This window comes from Rhinoraja longicauda, chromosome 28 (genome assembly GCF_053455715.1).
Source record: "Rhinoraja longicauda isolate Sanriku21f chromosome 28, sRhiLon1.1, whole genome shotgun sequence".
Taxonomy (NCBI): domain Eukaryota; kingdom Metazoa; phylum Chordata; class Chondrichthyes; order Rajiformes; family Arhynchobatidae; genus Rhinoraja; species Rhinoraja longicauda.
Window position 1 is genome coordinate 11608642 of NC_135980.1, and position 17426 is coordinate 11626067.

General features: G+C 43.2%; 1 protein-coding gene across 1 annotated transcript in view; it reads right to left on the reverse strand.

The window, feature by feature from the left end:
- The window catches only part of fsd1 (fibronectin type III and SPRY domain containing 1), a 36035-nt gene that overhangs the window by 16996 nt on the left and 1613 nt on the right, over positions 1-17426 (reverse strand). Inside the window, exons 2-6 of the mRNA XM_078423835.1 lie at positions 10266-10361; positions 7799-7930; positions 5265-5366; positions 2055-2077; positions 12-133 (exon numbers count right to left, since the gene is read on the reverse strand). Coding sequence (XP_078279961.1) covers positions 12-133; positions 2055-2077; positions 5265-5366; positions 7799-7930; positions 10266-10361 — 475 coding nt within the window. The remainder of the gene's footprint in view (positions 1-11; positions 134-2054; positions 2078-5264; positions 5367-7798; positions 7931-10265; positions 10362-17426) is intronic.

Consider the following 17426-nt stretch of genomic DNA (forward strand, 5'->3'; position numbering starts at 1 on the left):
TTTCTTCTCACCTGGCAAGAACTTCAATGAACGAAGGATTTTCTGTTCTTGGGAGAAGTCAACCATGAGATGACTCATGTTGTCACTGGCCTTGGCCTTTAAGGACAACCTGAAAGCTGGTGCCATGGTAACACTGGAGAAAAAAAATCCAAGAACCAAGGTTACAAACAACATATTCAGCATTCCTGACCAAAGTCAGTGCGAAAACCACCATGTAGGTAAACTGCTTTGAAATATTCCAAATTTAACGTTACCCATTATCTGTGTGTCAAACATCAAACATCCCAAGATAAAGTATAGGGTGAGGCAACATGCAGTACAATATAGTGAGGACTGGCTATTTGGTGCTTACACTACCTGGCATCCATAACCAGCATCCAATATATTTTTGAAAATAGAATATATTTTGGACCCAATCTCTCACATTCAAGCTGCTTTGGGAAACTGTAAATACATTCCACTTTTACCATCTGTGCTCTTGTTCCTCAATAACATTCATGCAATGAGTGTTTCATGGATTATTTGACTAAATGCACATATTAGTAACATCAAGAGAGAGCTGGATAGAGCTCTTAAGGATAGCGGAGTGAGGGGGTATGGGGAAAAGGCAGGAACGGGGTACTGATTGAGAGTGATCAGCCATGATCGCATTGAATGGCGGTGCTGGCTCGAAGGGCTAAATGGCCTACTCCTGCACCTATTGTCTATTGTCTATTGTCTGATATTTATGAACACATGTTAATGAAAAAGGGTCAAAGATAAACTTTTACAACGATTAAAGTTATTAATTTTAATTGATAAAAAACTCTAATTTGGGTAAACTATGCAAAGCTTTTTCTTTTAAGTATAAACTGGCAGAAACCACACCCATGTGCTTAAATGAAAAATTAATAGAGAAGCAAAGCTCACATAGGTCAGATTTCAAAAAGGTTAGGGGCTCCTATGGAAGTTACCTCTCATCAGCAATGTGACACGAGTGGTCATCTTTAATGGGTTTGTTTTTAGGCATGACATTTAATAACCTTAACACTCACATTCAACTTCATCAGCTGTAAAGACAATGGTCGTGCAAAACCCTTCCGAATACTCCATTCCTTAGATATTTTCCGACGCTTGGAGATTTAATCGTTTTAGAAGATTTTGTAGATAAAATTTAAGCTTGGTTTTAGCAGTTCAAATCCATTTAGTTTCTTTAGCTAGGATTATTTTGTTTTAAAAAACACAGATGTTAAGTTTTATTCAAGTCTTTTGAGTTCACAATATTTTATAATTAAAAACAGACAACTTACCAGCAGTTGCTCACACAAAGCCAGAGGCAAGTAAAATCTAGGCAATATACCAGAATGAAAACGTGCGTATGTATAATTATTCAATTAAAACAGGAGATGGAAATTTTGACTTTTTAGGCCATGGTTCAGGTGTTTAAGGAACTTGTGCAAATGGAAAAATGCTTTAAAGTTTTTGATTGTAGATCAGCTGCATTCAACAATAGTTTAGTTTTGTTTTAGGTTTTAGAGATACAGTGCTGAAACAGGTCCCTCGGCCCACCAACACTACCCTACACACACTAGGGCCAATTTACAATTATACCAAGCCAATTAACCTACAAACCTGTACGTCTTTGGAGTGCGGGAAGAAACCGGAGATCCCGGAGAAAGCCCAAGAGGTCAAGGGGAGAACGTACAAACTCTGTACAGACAGCACCCGTAGTCAGGATGATCGAACCCAAGTCTCCGGCACTGCATGCGCTGCAAGGCAGCAACTCTACCGCTGCATCACCGTGCCGCCCATGATTTACTCCTTTACATATACACACACAAATATTTTTAATTGATATCATTTTGTTAAACAAAGGAAGTACATAAACCGTGATTGTAGATTGGCGCTAACACACTAAAATGGGATCCATCTACACCAAATAGGATTGACTTCTAGAACAAGCAAAAATGCTAGTGGTTTATTAAACACTCAAAGCAAGAAAAAGATTTGTGCAGTTCTTAATTGAAGTTAGATTATTACAAACATGCATCAGAAACAAAAGTATTTTACAGTACCTATCTTTAATCTGTTTGGCAGCCTTTAAAGCAGAAAAGAGAAGAGAGATGAGATCAAACATGCAAATCAGCATAATTATTCAAACACCAGTTAAGCAAAAATGTACATTACTGTTAGGTAAAGCAGCCGCTAACCACAACCAAGCAGCCAGGATCTTTATTCAAAGCATCCAGACTAAACATAGCACTTTAAAACCTCATCCCAATTGTAAAATCTTGGGCACACACACATTTACAACCACAAATGATAAAGCCGAGCCTTAGCTTTGATTAATCCGTTGACTGCCAATTGGTTCATATATCTTTTTTTCTATTTCAAGGTTGGCTGGCTTCGTTTTATCTCTAAGCATTGCGATTTGGAAGCAAACAGTATTATTCGTAACAAATCTACTTAAATACTAATGCTCAAAATACTTAAAATAACTTAACTATTCCAGCAAATGAACCATCTGACTTCAGACCATCAGTCTGAAGAAGGGTCTCGACCTGAAACGTCACCCATTCCCTCTCACCTAGATGCTGCCTGACCGGCTGAGTTACTCCAGCATTTTGTGATACCTTCGATTTGTACCAGCATCTGCAGTTATTTTCCTACACATACTAGCAGATGAAACGTGTAGGAAGGTACGCCGGAGATAGACACAAAATGCTGGAGTAACTCTGGAGACCCAGAGAAGCTGCCTGTCCCGCTGAGTTACTCCAGCATTTAGTGTCTATCTCAACTTTACTAGCTCTGTTTGCCTTTCAACCCATTTCGCTTTCCTGTTTTCTGTTGGAACTCTAAACCCTTCTGGAATCAATAATTGCAACATGTTAAAAGTGTATTGTTTTTCACCACTCTTTTGGGGGCATATTTAAAAACAAATCTTATTGCTTCCAGATTTTTTGAATGTCAATTTTTTTTAAAACAGCCAAAGAAATGAAAAAGATTACCAATTCACATTTTACAAGTAGCATTTAATGAAAAGTGGGAGCAACAAAATACTCTACTTCCAGTAACATTCATCTTAAATAGCATCATCGTTCCTCGGTTATTAAACGCAGCCTTAAGTGAGAAACAAAACTAACCAGGCAAGGAAGATTCTATGTATGGATTAGCTAATCTTGGCTGCGAATGTTAAGACTATTATCAATTTAGCATTCAGGGCCATAAACCAAATCTTTAAGAAGTCATCCAGACTTCCCAAACGTGATGCAATGATTCGTGAAAAATTAATACATTGTCACATTTGCAAAGAAAGCAACATAAACATTGGATCCATCAACAGCTTCTTCTAAACTGAATGCACAAATCTCATACAAAATCTATTTAGTCCGAGTTGGATTTGGCTGCCAATGTCTGGGAGACTGGCAGAGGTGCTGCAATCATTAGAACCACTGCCTCATGGCCCCAGGTTCAATCCTGGCCTCTGGTACTGTCTGTGTGGACTTTGCACATTCTCCCTGTGACTGCATGGGTTTTATATGGATCCTCTGGCTTCCTCCCCCATCCCCACCTACCCCCCAACCAAAAGAAAAAGTGCAGATTGATAGGTTAAATGGTCACTGTAAATTGCACCTAATGCATAGATGAGTGGTGGAGTCTATGGAGACTTGATAGCAACAAGGGGGAGAATAAAATAAGTTAGGGTAGGATTAGAGTAACAATGGGTGCTTGATGGTTGACAGATTTGGTGGGCCAAAGGGCCTGTATCTCTCTTACTCTAAAGCACACCCATCAGGAAACTGATGCAGGCACTTCTGTGAGCAATTTGCCTTAAGGTGCCTGATGATGACACATTACGCATCATCTGTTTCTTGCTGGTCAGCATAAATTGGAGCTCATGGCACAATCTATCACCATTGTTAAATGTAGAAGGAAACTTGCAGCAAAATTTGCAAGGGGTTGCGAACACGTTGAAGGTTGACAGTTCTTTGCTTTGTCTCTGATGTCTTGATTATCTAATGTCTTGCAGTAACATGGGGCCTAATTGGGGTAGATGATTGTATGGTGGTATCACCTCCATTTCCACACAGCTTCTCTCCACCTCATGAAGAGTTTGTTCAAGGATAAATGTCAGCAGCTCAGCAAACACATTGCAGTTGGGAGTTTTCCATTCAACATCCATGGGGACGGTGCTGACCCATTTTAGCGCAATTAGCTCATACAGTGTAGAAACAGGCCCTTCGGCCCAACTTGCCCACGCCGACCAACATGCCCCATCTTCACTTGTCCCACCTGCATGCATTTGACCCTTATCCCTCTACACCCATCATCTCCATGTACCTGTCCAAATGGTTTTAAACATTATGATAGTGACTGCCTCAACTACATCCTCTGGCTGTTCATTCCATATACCCACTGCCTGTTGTGTAAAAAAAAGTTGCCCCTCAGGTTACTTTTAAATCCTAAACCCATGCCCTCTGGTGCATGATTCCCTACTCTGAGTAAAAGACTGTACATTTACCTTATCTATTCCTCTTATGATCTTTTCCATCTCTAGAAGATGACCCCCTCATCCTCCCAGCAATCATAAGATCACACCTCATCTGGGGTATAAATCTTCACGGTACCATTTAAAAAGCACATTTAGAGTCAACACCATTATTTTTTTTAAACTAGGTCTGATTCAGTATTGGTCTCAGCTGCAAGGTTTAGCAATCATATAAAAGGGCAAAATTCAATAAGTTGGCAAGTGAATGGACTCAGTTGCAATTCCTGCCCTCCATAAAGTGATTAGGACAGATATAGTTCACATCCACAACTGACTCTCATTTCACTAACAAGAATCTGGAAGGGCAGGGCAGGGCAGGAACACTGATCAGAATTTTGATTAAACAGTGGCTGTTATGTAACCCCACCCCCCCACAAAATGCCTTGCATTCATGAAAATGTAAAACAAACAATGGCTCAAAAGGTCCTGGGTTAATCTCCCATTTTACGTTAACATATCAATGACATCATAAGCAATTCCCTCCATTGAGAGGATTTATTCAAAATTACAATTCCTTCACAAACTATTTACAAAGTTCTGATATGGGTTGTTCATTAAACTTCATAAATTCTAGGAGCATAATTAGGCCTATCGGCCCATCAGGTCTACCCCACTATTCAATCATGGCTGATCTATCTTTTCCTCTCAACCCCATTCTCCTGCCTTCTCCCCATAGCCTCTGACAAACTTTAATTAATTATGTGAACCAAAAAAAAAGTATGGGAAAAGCAGATACCTGGTTCAATCCATCAGAGTCCGTGTTGTCCAATGTCTGGTTTGCAAACTCCAGAAGTTCTTCTGAATTCTCCAAAGCTTTGGTACAGACCGTCAGTTGGTTCTGATGAGGAGAGGGGTACAAAATAATTGTCAATGTGGGATCCAGAATAACCTGTAACTCAACATATCAGGCAAACCCATCAGTCAGGATTTAAAGTGAACTGCCAAGACCCCAGATAGAAAAGACAAAATTAGCGTTAAGAAAGCAGTTTAGATCTAATCTGACATTTTACCAGAATACATACTTTTAAGCCATAATGTTCCTCAGTTTTCATGAATCACAACTGAATTCCAGTGGGTATCAGCTTGATGGAACTCAACTTCAACTTGGTTTGGATGCAGAGGAGCAAGCCAAATTAGAGAAGTGATTGAAAATCTAAAGGAGCTGCCACAGATTTTGGATATCTGACGCAAAGTGTAGTTCGACAACAGTAGTTTGCAGTTCCAGAGCACCAGAAGTCAGAGTTCCTGACTCCATTGGTTCAAGTGAGTCCGCGTAACCCCAATCTCGTTGTACCCCTGTACAATGACAATAAAGATATACTGTATGGTATTGTATTGTATTGAATAATCAGATTGATATTTGAACAACGTCTTGCTGAAAACCGCCTGTGTCAACAACTTGCTTCAGGGTTGATTTTTTTTTCACTGCTACATTCTGGAGTAAAGAAATAAAGGCACATTTGTAGCTCCCCATTTGTAAACCATGGAAACGTCTGGTAGTTTACAAATAAAGGGCACTAGTGATGTGATCTGTAGTTTGGCACAGCTATTCGTTTGACAGAAATATTGCTGGAGTCTAGAAACAATTGCATTAATCCCACTGTTTTCTCACTGGTCAAGACATTGTGGCGCCGAATTGTAATTGTTTGGGAAGGAATGTTACATGCTGTGAAATCAAACCACAGAAGGATTCAGAAGCAATGGAGACTAAATGCATTTGAGTTTCCATTGTTCCAATCAATAGAATCCTTTATTTAGCATTAGTTTGGCTCAGTGCTCGCATTTTTCCTTCAAAGTTGAAGTACAAAAACCATACTGAAGCATACAAGCAAGTCTATCGAGGATACACCAGTTCCTTGTGTCAACTTTTAAAATGAGGTTTACACACACATATCTACCCGAAACGTCACCTATTTCTTTTTTCCAGAGATGCTACCTGAGCCGCTGATTTACTCCAGCTTTTTGTGGCTATCTTTGGTGTAAACTAGCATCTGTAGTTCCTTCCTACACATTTTATCTACCCATGTAAGTGGCTGTTAAAAATCACATACATTGGGAGATTTCCCAATTTAAAAGGGTCTCGATCCGAAACGTCACCCATTCCTTCTCTCCAGAGATGCTGCCTGTCCCGCTGAGTTACTCCAGCATTTTGTGTCTATCTTTGGAATAGAAATAGCCTGGGCTGATATGCACTACAATTGCATATTTTGCACTAGATGCCAAATTGATCCTTTAAGCTACCAGTTTCGGTCCATGAAGTGGATATGAATGCTTTTATCCCAATGGTGATCCATGCAAACTGTAGAATCCAAAAGCCAGAACAGTTTACCATTCACAGTTCTGGATTGTGCAATGCCTGGGTGAGTGTGTCAGTTCCAAATACCCAAATGGTGTTTGCGATCACCTTAGATAGACACAAAAAGCTGGAGTAACTCAGCAGACAGGCAGCATTTCTGGAGAGAAGGAATGGGTGACGTTTTGGGTCAAGAGCCTTCTTCAGACTGGTTAGGGATAAGGGAAATGAGAGATATAGACGGTGATGTGGAGAGATAAAGCACAACGAATGAAAGATATGCAAAAAAAGTAACAAAGATAAAGGAAACAGGCCATTGTTAGCTGAAATGAGAAGCCAGTGTGACTTGGGTGGGGGAGGGATAGAGATAGAGGGAATGCCGGGGCTAACTGAAGTGAGGGAAATCAATATCCATACCACTGGTGGGTTCCTCCAATTTGCATTTAGCTTCACTCTGACAATGGAGGAGATCTAGGACTGAAAGGTCTATGTAGGAATGGGAAGGAGAATTAAAGCGTCCAGCAACCAGGCGATTAGGTAGATTCAGGCGGGCTGAGAGAAGGTGTTCCGCGAAACGATCGCCCAGTCGGCGTTTGGTCTCGCCGATGTACAAGAGCCCACATCTTGAACAACGGATACAGTAGACGAGGTTGGAGGAGGTGCAAGTGAACCTCTGCCTAACCTGAAAGGACTGTCAGGGTCCCTGGACAGAGTCGAGGGAGGAGGTATAGCGACAGGTGTTGCATCTTCTGCGGTTGCAGGGGTAGGTCCCTGGGGAGGGGTCATCTTAACGTTTTGTCACAGACTGAGCCATGAGTGCAATACCATAATGCAGATAATGGTGGACTAAAATTTTCTAGATGGACATATCAAGATCAGCAAAATAATCTTTGTCACTTTCATGTTCTGAAGGGTCATGATGCTGTCTGCCCCAGCTTACACAGCTGACCCTTCTACCAACAAGATGCCCAACCAACCTGCAGTTCATATGTCTTGCTGGCTCGTTCCTGTTTGATCTTTGTCACCATGTCTTCCTTCAACTCATCAAGGATGTTATACAGTGAGTTATACTCTACTTCCATGTCTCTAAGAGCTCGCTCAGAATTATCCTGAGAAACAAAGAGGGCAGGTTAAAGGAAAGCAAATCACGTGGCATGAAATATTGGTGTGCAAGTTTAGGTACAGACCGTATCTCCTCAACCTAAAATCGAGCAGGATGGAATCAGTATGGGTTCCCCACTGTATCCGACCTAACAGTTCAGGTGAATTAAATGCGAAAGGCACAACTATGGACTTTCATGAAGTCACCAGTGTCGTATCTGAGTGTCAATATTGAAAATTAAGCTTCCCATGTTTTCACATTCTATGCCCACACCATTCAGCCAAATAGCACTCTGGCTGGGCAGGACAAACTGCAAGCCAGTTTGAGATTCTATCCTTCAGATGTAAACTACTCCAAGATCTACTCTGGCATCTTAGGTTGTGGTGCAATGGTATTTCGAGTGGCTGTGATGATGGCTTCTCCAGAATCCACGACACCTATCCCTCGTAAACCAGGTCCAAATACAAATTACTTTTGTTAAATGTCTCTGAATTGATGTTGAATACCACAATATTCAAAGCACTTTCTTATCCACATGGATGTTACATCTCCCAAAGCAACTCATGCCCAACCTCACAGCAAATGTGCAGAGGCTGATCACTGCTTCAGACCTTCTTCAGCGCCTCAGCACAAGACACGGTGGTGCAGCGGTAGAGTTGCTGCCTTACAGCACCAGAGACCCTGGTTTGATCCTGGTTACGGGTGCTCATGTGTACAGAGTTTGTACGTTCTCCCCATGACCGTGTAGGTTTTCTCTGGGTGCTCTGGTTTCCTCCCGCACTACAAAGTCGTACAGGTTTGAAGGTTAATTGGCTTTGGTAAAACAGTAAATTGTCCCTAGTGTGTGTAGGATAGTGTTGGTGTGCGGGGATCGCTGGTCGCCTTGGACTCGGTGGGCCGGTTTCCGCGCTGTATCTCTAAACTAAACTATTGGTTAGTTATTCATTCAGTAATGAGCATAATAACGGAGCCCCACACTGCCCTCAACCTGAAATCCCCAGAGTTTAATAAAATATACACCATGGCCACCTCTGCAGAGTTTTGTTTTTAATAAAGCTTTGTAATCTCTCCTCATATCTTGGATACCTTAAGAGTAATATAATGAGCAACAAGCCAAGCTAATTCTATCTTTTGCGGTCGTTTCGATATCAGGTGCAAAGGGATCAGCATCCCTATCCCAACAAGGATTAAATTAGCATGGTTGTGGACACAATATGCACCATTCACTCACTAATCACAAGGGCCATTTGTTGCTCCTCTTGCTGTCGATATTTGTGGAATGGAAAAATGAAAGCTGCTTTTATGTTATAAACATGTCACGTGGCTGTGATTCCTACAACACTTCCCCTGCACTTGGCTAGAAGCTAAAAGCAAACTTGTCGGGTTTTGATAAAGCTGGCAGCTTTACTTTTGATTCACAGCCACTTGGGCATCCCGTATCATGGGGGTCCTTGCACTTTATCTTTCCCATCAGCAAGTCCTTTTGATTCCTCTCTCCCTCAATTAATGAAAGGGATGCATTCCTAGAACAGGTTACGTTAAACAAAATTTCAGACAAAAAAAAAAGAGTGTTGCGGCCAACGCATTATGGATTATTTCAGTACAGTGCGTTTCTATGAATCGAAAGCAGCGTGCTATTCATGTTGGTACAAAATAACTTTGTTAATTAAAAACACATACCCCGGAGTATCAACGACATTAAAGTGAAAATTATTAAATCAACCATTTGCACATCAAGTAACTCTTATAATTTTGCTGTTTCCTAGGCATTCGTAGTATTGAAATACTACATGGCAACAAGCTCCACACTATTCTTAAGGCAAAGAAATTTCTCCTTATTTGACAGTGACATTCATATTTATGGTCACCAGTGTTGGACACTCCTCATGCGGAATTGTCACACACAGAACTTTTAAAAAAAGGTTCAGGATATTTATAGTATATTTAGAACAGTTATACATTTCAGATTCTGTAGACAAGCAGAAATGGCCATTCCTCATTTGGTTAACTTCTTTGGCATAGTCACTACCCTTCAGTGAATGTATATAGTCAACTTCCAGTATGAACTGTTCCGTACAGTTGTATCACTTGAAGCCCAAGGGATGGTGGCTGGTTAAGGGGGTGAATAAACTGAGTTTGATGAGAAAATAGAACACATTGAAATATAAATATAAACGTTGCTACTATCCATTACCATGTTCAGGAATAATATATTATTGCAAAACCATCACACATTTTACTTCACACATACAAAGCCATCACACATCAAGCTTGGTTGTCAGCTCATGAAGAGTTCAATCGGCAGCTCATCGTAAACATTGAGTTGAAAGAACTAGTGCTACCTCAACATTCTTCAGGGTTTGCTGTAGCTGGTAGACAAAGTTCTGGACCTCTTCATTTTTCACAGCCAGCGTAGTTATAATCTTCCTTAAACACACCTGAGGAAGGTTAAGAGAAGGTTAGAGCTGGAGAAGAATACTGTAAACTCATTTCTAGGTTTCACCGGAGAAAAAAATTGTGATCCACATCTCTTAAAAGAATTGTTTACAGAAGTATGGGACTGCTTTTTATGAAGAGTCTTAAGAGTTTTAGTAATGTTTTACCCCACCCACATTGATTTTTATATCTAGTTATAATTCAACTGTAATGCTATAATTTATCTTTTCAACACTGACATTCGTCACATGGACTTGGTCCAATTACCTTGGTTTCATAACAAATAATGCTGCATGTGGTTAGAAAACTATGCACATGATGATTTACTTTGCTGTTGCTATCCGTGATGGACACCAGTGTTTGCATGACCAAGCTAAATTTAAAGTTGGAAAAATGCTTTGGAAAAAAACCCCACATAATAATTCAAATACTGCCTAGCGAGATTGAGGTGGTAAATTTTGTCCTTCTTGAGTGAACAACGTGAAGCATGCAAGAGCTTCAGGTGCTGTCTAAAAAATAGCCTGCAATGATTCATGAGGACTTGTTCCATGGAATCTGCCAAAATCTTTACTATCTTTAATTGGACTTTACCTTGCACGCACTGGATAGCACGCAACAAAAAGCTTTTCACTGCACCTCGGTACACGTGACAACAGATTAAACCCAAACTAAACCCAACTCGGATGACACTGTGCAACCAATAGGGAAGTTCAAAGTCATGTGGTCGGTCACATGCTAATCCACATCATAGCAAAGACAATTCCTCCATAACTGGAAGAATTGATTAGAATGTGGGGACAATAAGAAAAGTGGGATTAATGTAAACAAGCGGCTGATGGTCAATGGAGCCGATTCTCTGCAGAGATAGATAGATTCTTGATTAGTACGGGTGTCAAGGGTTATGGGGAGAAGGCAGGAGAATGGGCTCAGGAGGGGGAAGATAGATCAGCCATGATTGAATGGTGCAGTGGACTTGATGGGATGAATGGCCTAATTCTGCTCCAATCACTTATGACCTCTGCCTCTTAGTTTCTGTAACTAAATATTACTTTACACCTGAGAAGACCAAAGTTTGTATTACTTATTTTGAATAAAATGGTCTTCATGGAATGTCACTGCCAAGCCAGAATTTATTGTCCATCCAAAACTGATCTCAAGCATGGGGCCAAAGCGCCTTCATGAACTGGTTGTGGATTCAGTGTGGACATTTCCACAGTTCTGCTTGTTGATTCAATGACAAAAGAGCAACTAAACATTTCAAAGGTATTTATTCACAAAATGCTGGAGTAACTCAGCAGGTCAGGCAACATCTCAGGAGAGAAGGAATAGGCGACGTTTCGGGTCGAGACCCTTCTTCAGACTGATGTCAGGGGGGCGGGACAAAGGAAGGATATAGGTGGAGACAAGAAGATAGAGGGAGAACTGGGAAGGGGGAGGGGAAGAGAGGGACAGAGGAACTATCTAAAGTTGAAGATGTTAATGTTCCTACCACTGGGCTGCATGCTGCCCAGGCGAAATATGAGGTGCTGTTCCTCCAATTTCCGGTGGGACTCACTATGGCACTGGAGGAAGCCCATGACAGAAAGGTCAGACTGGGAATGGGAGGGGGAGTTGAAGTGCTCGGCCACCGGGAGATCTGATTGGTTAATGCGGACTGAGCGCAGGTGTTGAGCGAAGCGATCGCCGAGCCTGCGTTTGGTTTCGCCGATGTAAATAAGTTGACATCTGGAGCAGCGGATGCAATAGATGAGGTTGGAGGAAGTGCAGGTGAACCTCTGTCTCACCTGGAAAGACTGCTTGGGTCCTTGGATGGAGTTGAGGGGGGAGGTAAAGGGACAGGTGTTGCATCTCGTGCGGTTGCAGGGGAAAGTGCCCGGGGATGGAATGGTTTGGGTAGGGACGAGTGGACCAGGGAGTTACGGAGGGAATGGTCTCTGCAGAACGCAGAAAGGGGAGGGGATGGGAAGATATGGCCAGTGGTGGGGTCCCGTTGTAGGTGACGGAAACGTTGGCGGATGATTTGTTGGATACGCTGGTGGGGTGTAAGGGGAGAACGAGGGGGATTCTGTCCTTGTTACGAGTGAGGGGAGTAGGAGCAAGAGCAGAGCTGCGGGATGTAGAAGAGACCCTAGTGAGAGCCTCATCTATAATGGAAGCCCCGTTTCCTGAAGAATGAGGACATCTCTGATGCCCTAGTGTGAAACACCTCATCCCGGGCGCAGATGCGGCGTAGACGGAGGAATTGGGAGTTGGGGATAGACTTTTTGCAGGGGACCGGGTGGGAAGAAGTGTAGTCCAGATAGCTGTGCGAGTCAGTGGGTTTATAGTAGATGTCAGTCACTAGTCTTTCCCCTGCAGCCGCACGAGATGCAACACCTGTCCCTTTACCTCCCCCCTCAACTCCATCCAAGGACCCAAACAGTCTATCCAGGTGAGACAGAGGTTCACCTGCACCTCCTCCAACCTCAACTATTGCATCCGCTGCTCCAGATGTCAACTTATTTACATCGGCGAAACCAAACGCAGGCTCGGCGATCGCTTCGCTCAACACCTGCGCTCAGTCCGCATTAACCAATCGGATCTTCCGGTGGCTGAGCACTTCAACTCCCCCTCCCATTCCCAGTCTGACCTTTCTGTCATGGGCCTCCTCCAGTGCCATAGTGAGGCCCACCGGAAATTGGAGGAACAGCACCTCATATTTCACCTGGGCAGCTTGCAGCCCAGTGGTATGAACATTGACTTCTCCAACTTTAGATAGTTCCTCTCTCCCTCTCCCCCTTCCCAGATCTCCCACTGTCTTCCTGGCTTCACCTATATCCTTCCTTTGTCCCACCCCCCTGACATCAGTCTGAAGAAGGGTCTTGACCCGAAACGTCGCCTATTCCTTCTCCCCTGAGATGCTGCCTGACCTGCTGAGTTACTCCAGCATTTTGTGAATAAATACCTTCGATTTGCACCAGCATCTGCAGTTATTTTCCTAAACTAAACATTTCAAAGTCAGGATAGGTGGTGAATTGAAGACACGGCAGCTGCCCTGCACCTGCTATCTTTTTCCATCTCAGTGGCGACGTTCATGGTTTTGGCAGGTCCTCAGGTATCATTGCAGGTCATTTTTTAGATGGGACACACTGAAGCTCTAGCACACCTTTCATGAAGGAGTAGATGCTTACTCTGGAGGAGGCGGCTTTGTTGGACTTTTAATATTATTGCATCCAGAAAAGTCGGACATACCACTCTGGTTTCTGCTGGCGAGTGGAAAGGACACAGGGAAAACGGGGAGCAATACTTCTAGGACGCAATATGCATGCTTTCCTGTTCTTCTGTGACACATGCTGGATGGTTAGGTTTCCGATCAGGCTTTACTGGCTGTGCCTTTCAGTGAAGATAATGTCAATTAATTTCAACGGTAGTAGCTAGATAAGAATCATGCAGCATGGAAAACAGGCCCTTTCGCTTAACTTGCCCACACCGACCGACATGTCCCATCTACTGTCGTCCCACCTGCTTGCGTTTGGCTTATATCCCTCTAAACCTATCCTATCCGTGTATCTTTCTAAATGTTTCTTAAATGTTGGGATAGTTCCAGCATCAACTACCTCCTCCGGCATCTTGTTCTATCCACCGACCACCTTTTGTGTAAAGATGTTATCTCTCAGGTTCTCATTTAATTTTTCCCCCCCACCACCCTCCCTCACTTTAAACCTATGTCTTCTGGCTCTTGATCCCTCTAAGCTGGGCAAGAGACTGTGCGTTTACCTGATCCATTCCTCTCATGATTTTGTGCACCTCTATAAGATCACCCCTCATGCTCCTGTGCTCCAAGGAGTAGAGTCCTAGCCTGCTCAACCTTGCCCTATAGCTCAGGCCTTCTTCTCTGCACCCTTTCCAGCTTGACAACATCTTTCCTATAACATGGTGCCCAAAACTGAACATAATACTCTAAATGTGGCCTCACCACCACCTTTTTTGGCAAAATTATCATGGCCTTGCCATTTAATAGGGCAAACCAATACTGTGCTCACTGCAAGTGGACATGGACTGGCAAATTAGCCAAGGGTCAAACACAAAAGAATCCCATTTCTAAACACACAATGAAAGGACGGCCATTGATGAAGAGGGGAAGATAATTCTCTGCCCCAAGAAATCTGGCTACCATATTATACATCTGAAGTTATTGATCTGCAATACAAACAAACATCTTCTCTGAGTCTAGTATGCCTAGCATGTGGGGAATTTTAGCCTCTCGATTCCCATTAAATTCATTTAAAAAAACCCCACAACATTTAAAAGACATTTGGAATGGATAGGAAAGGTTTAATATGGGCCAAAAGCAGACAGGTGGGACTAGTGTAGATGGGGCATCTTGATTTGCATGGGCATATTGGGCCAAAGGACCCGGTTCCATGTTGTATGTCTTTCTTCATCCACCCATGCAATAAATGAAAATAAAAGAAAAACATAGGTAAAACCAATTTCCATCTGGGCCTATTCATTTGCTTTGCAAGTAGTTACATCCAACTCATTTAAGTATCCATTTTTCTCATTACTGCCGCAGATATGCGGATGCTGAAGGGAATTAAAGGGTTATGGAAATGGGTGCGGGAAGCCAAATGAATGGAGGATCAGCCATGATCTTAAGGAACGTTGGACTAGATATAATGGGCAATGGATTTGTGCCCTTGGAACGCTTACAAACTACTCCAGGCTCTGAAGGCTTAGGTTCAACTCTATCTTTGCAGCATGTTGCCAAAACTCACTATCTAGACTGGCCACCCAAGGGCTAAAATATGCCCTTATATCTCTAACACAACAGAATGTTTCTCAGACTCCTTTGGTTGATGTAGGAGCGAGAGGGGGGGGGGGGGGGGGGTGGGGGGGGGGGGGGGGGGGGAGGAGATTGCTGTGCTCTAACAGTTGGCATATAATACAATATTTACTCACACCTTTTGCAAAAATCATAGAAACATAGAAAATAGGTGCAGGAGGAGGCCATTCGGCCCTCGAGCCCGCACTGCCATTCATTGTGATCATGGCTGATCATCCACAATCAGTAACCCATGCCAGCCTTCTCCCCATATCCCTTGATTCCACTAGCCCCTAGAGCTCTATTTAACTCTCTTTTAAATCCATCCAGTGATTTGGCCTCCACTGCCCTGTGGCAGAGAATTCCACAAATTCACAACTCTCTGGGTGAAAAAGTTCCTTCTCACCTCAGTTTTAAATGGCCTCCCCTTTATTCTAAGACTGTGGCCCCTGGTTCTGGACTCCCCCAACATTGGGAACATTTTTTCTGCATCTAGCTTGTCCAGTCTTTTTATATATCTCTATAAAATCCCCTCTCATCCTTCTAAACTCCAGTGAATACAAGCCTAGTCTTTTCAATCTTTCCTCATATGACAGTCCCGCCATCCCAGGGGTCAATCTTGTGAACCTATGCTGCACTATCTCAATTACAAGGATGTCCTTCCTCAAATTAGGAGACCAAAACTGTACACAATACCAGATGTGGTCTTACCAGGGCCCTATACAACTGCGGAAGAACCTCTTTACTGTACTGAAATCCTCTTGTTATGAAGGCCAACATGCCATTAGCTTTCTTCACTGCCTGCTGTACCTGCACCCCAACTTTCAGTGACTGGTGTACAAGGACACCCAGGTCTCGCTGCACTTCCCCCTTACCTAACCTGACACCATTGAGATCATAATCCGCCTCCTTGTTTTTGCCGCCAAAGTGGATAACCTCACATTGAGCAACAGGGGGGAAAAAAATGTCCAAACATAATGTGCAAAAACATGAGAGGAATAGACCAGGTAAATGCAGAGTCTCTTGCCCAGAGTGGGGGAAATCGAGAACCAGAGGACACAAGATTTAAGGTGAAGGGGGAAAGATTTTATAGGAATCTGAGGGGCAATTGTTTCACACAATGGGTGGTGGGTGTATGGAACGAGCTGCCAGAGGAGGTAGTTGAGGCAGGGACTATCGCAATGTTCAAGAAGCAATTAGACAGGTACATGGACAGGACTGGTTCAGAGGGATATGGGCCAAACGCAGGCAAGTGGGACTAGTGTAGATGGGACATGTTGGTCGGTAGATGGGACAAGTCGGGCCAAAGGGCTTGTTTCCACAATGTATGACCATTACTCTGTAATAATTAAAGCTGAAAATAAGATGGTTTTACTGAGGTTTAAACACCAGTCTCTTCGTACACATCATGCATTTTCTTATGAACAACCAGTGGCGGCTAGAGGGGCCGAGTGGTCATCTACTACACTAATCCGGGTATTTAAATGCCGATAACACTTCCTTTTAGTTGCTCCCACTGAAACGATATTACTTAGAGTTCCTGTGGTCCCTGTATTTCATAAGTTCATTCATGTTCATAAGCGATAGGAGCAGAATTAGGCCATTCGGCCCCTCAGGTCTACTCCACCATTCAATCATGGCTTAAAGATAGGGTTGCCAACTGTCCCATATTAGCCGGGACATCCCGTAATTTGGGCTAAATTGATTTGTCCCATACGGGACCGTCCTTGTCCCGTATTAGGCCCGGGGGCCACTTTAGGCCCGGACGCTGTAGGTCTGGACGCTGTAGTAGGAGGCCCCAGGGCCGCCTAACGGAGTCTGTGTAGCAACCCGCCTCCCGGCCCGGGCGGCCGCCATTGGTGGAGCGGGAGCACGTGGCCGCTGGCTGGGTGAGGTTACGTGGGGCGGTGACGTCACCTTGTCCCGTATTTGGGAGTGAGGAAGTTGGCACCCCTACTTAAAGAGCGCTCTTTTAGAAAGGAGGTGAAGATGAACTTCTTTAGTCAGAGGGTAGTTAATCTGTGAAACTGCCACAGAGGGCTGTGGAAGCCAAGTCAGTGGATATTTTTAAGGCAGAGATGGGACAAATTCTCAATTAGAACAGATGTCAAGGGTTATGGGGAGAAGGCAGGAAAATGGGATTAGGAGGCAGAGATCAGCCATGAATGAATGGTGGAGTAGACTCGATTAGCCAAATGGCCTAAATCTACTCCTATTACTTGTGAATGGGGTCTATCTCTCCCTCCTAACCCTCATAATTTGA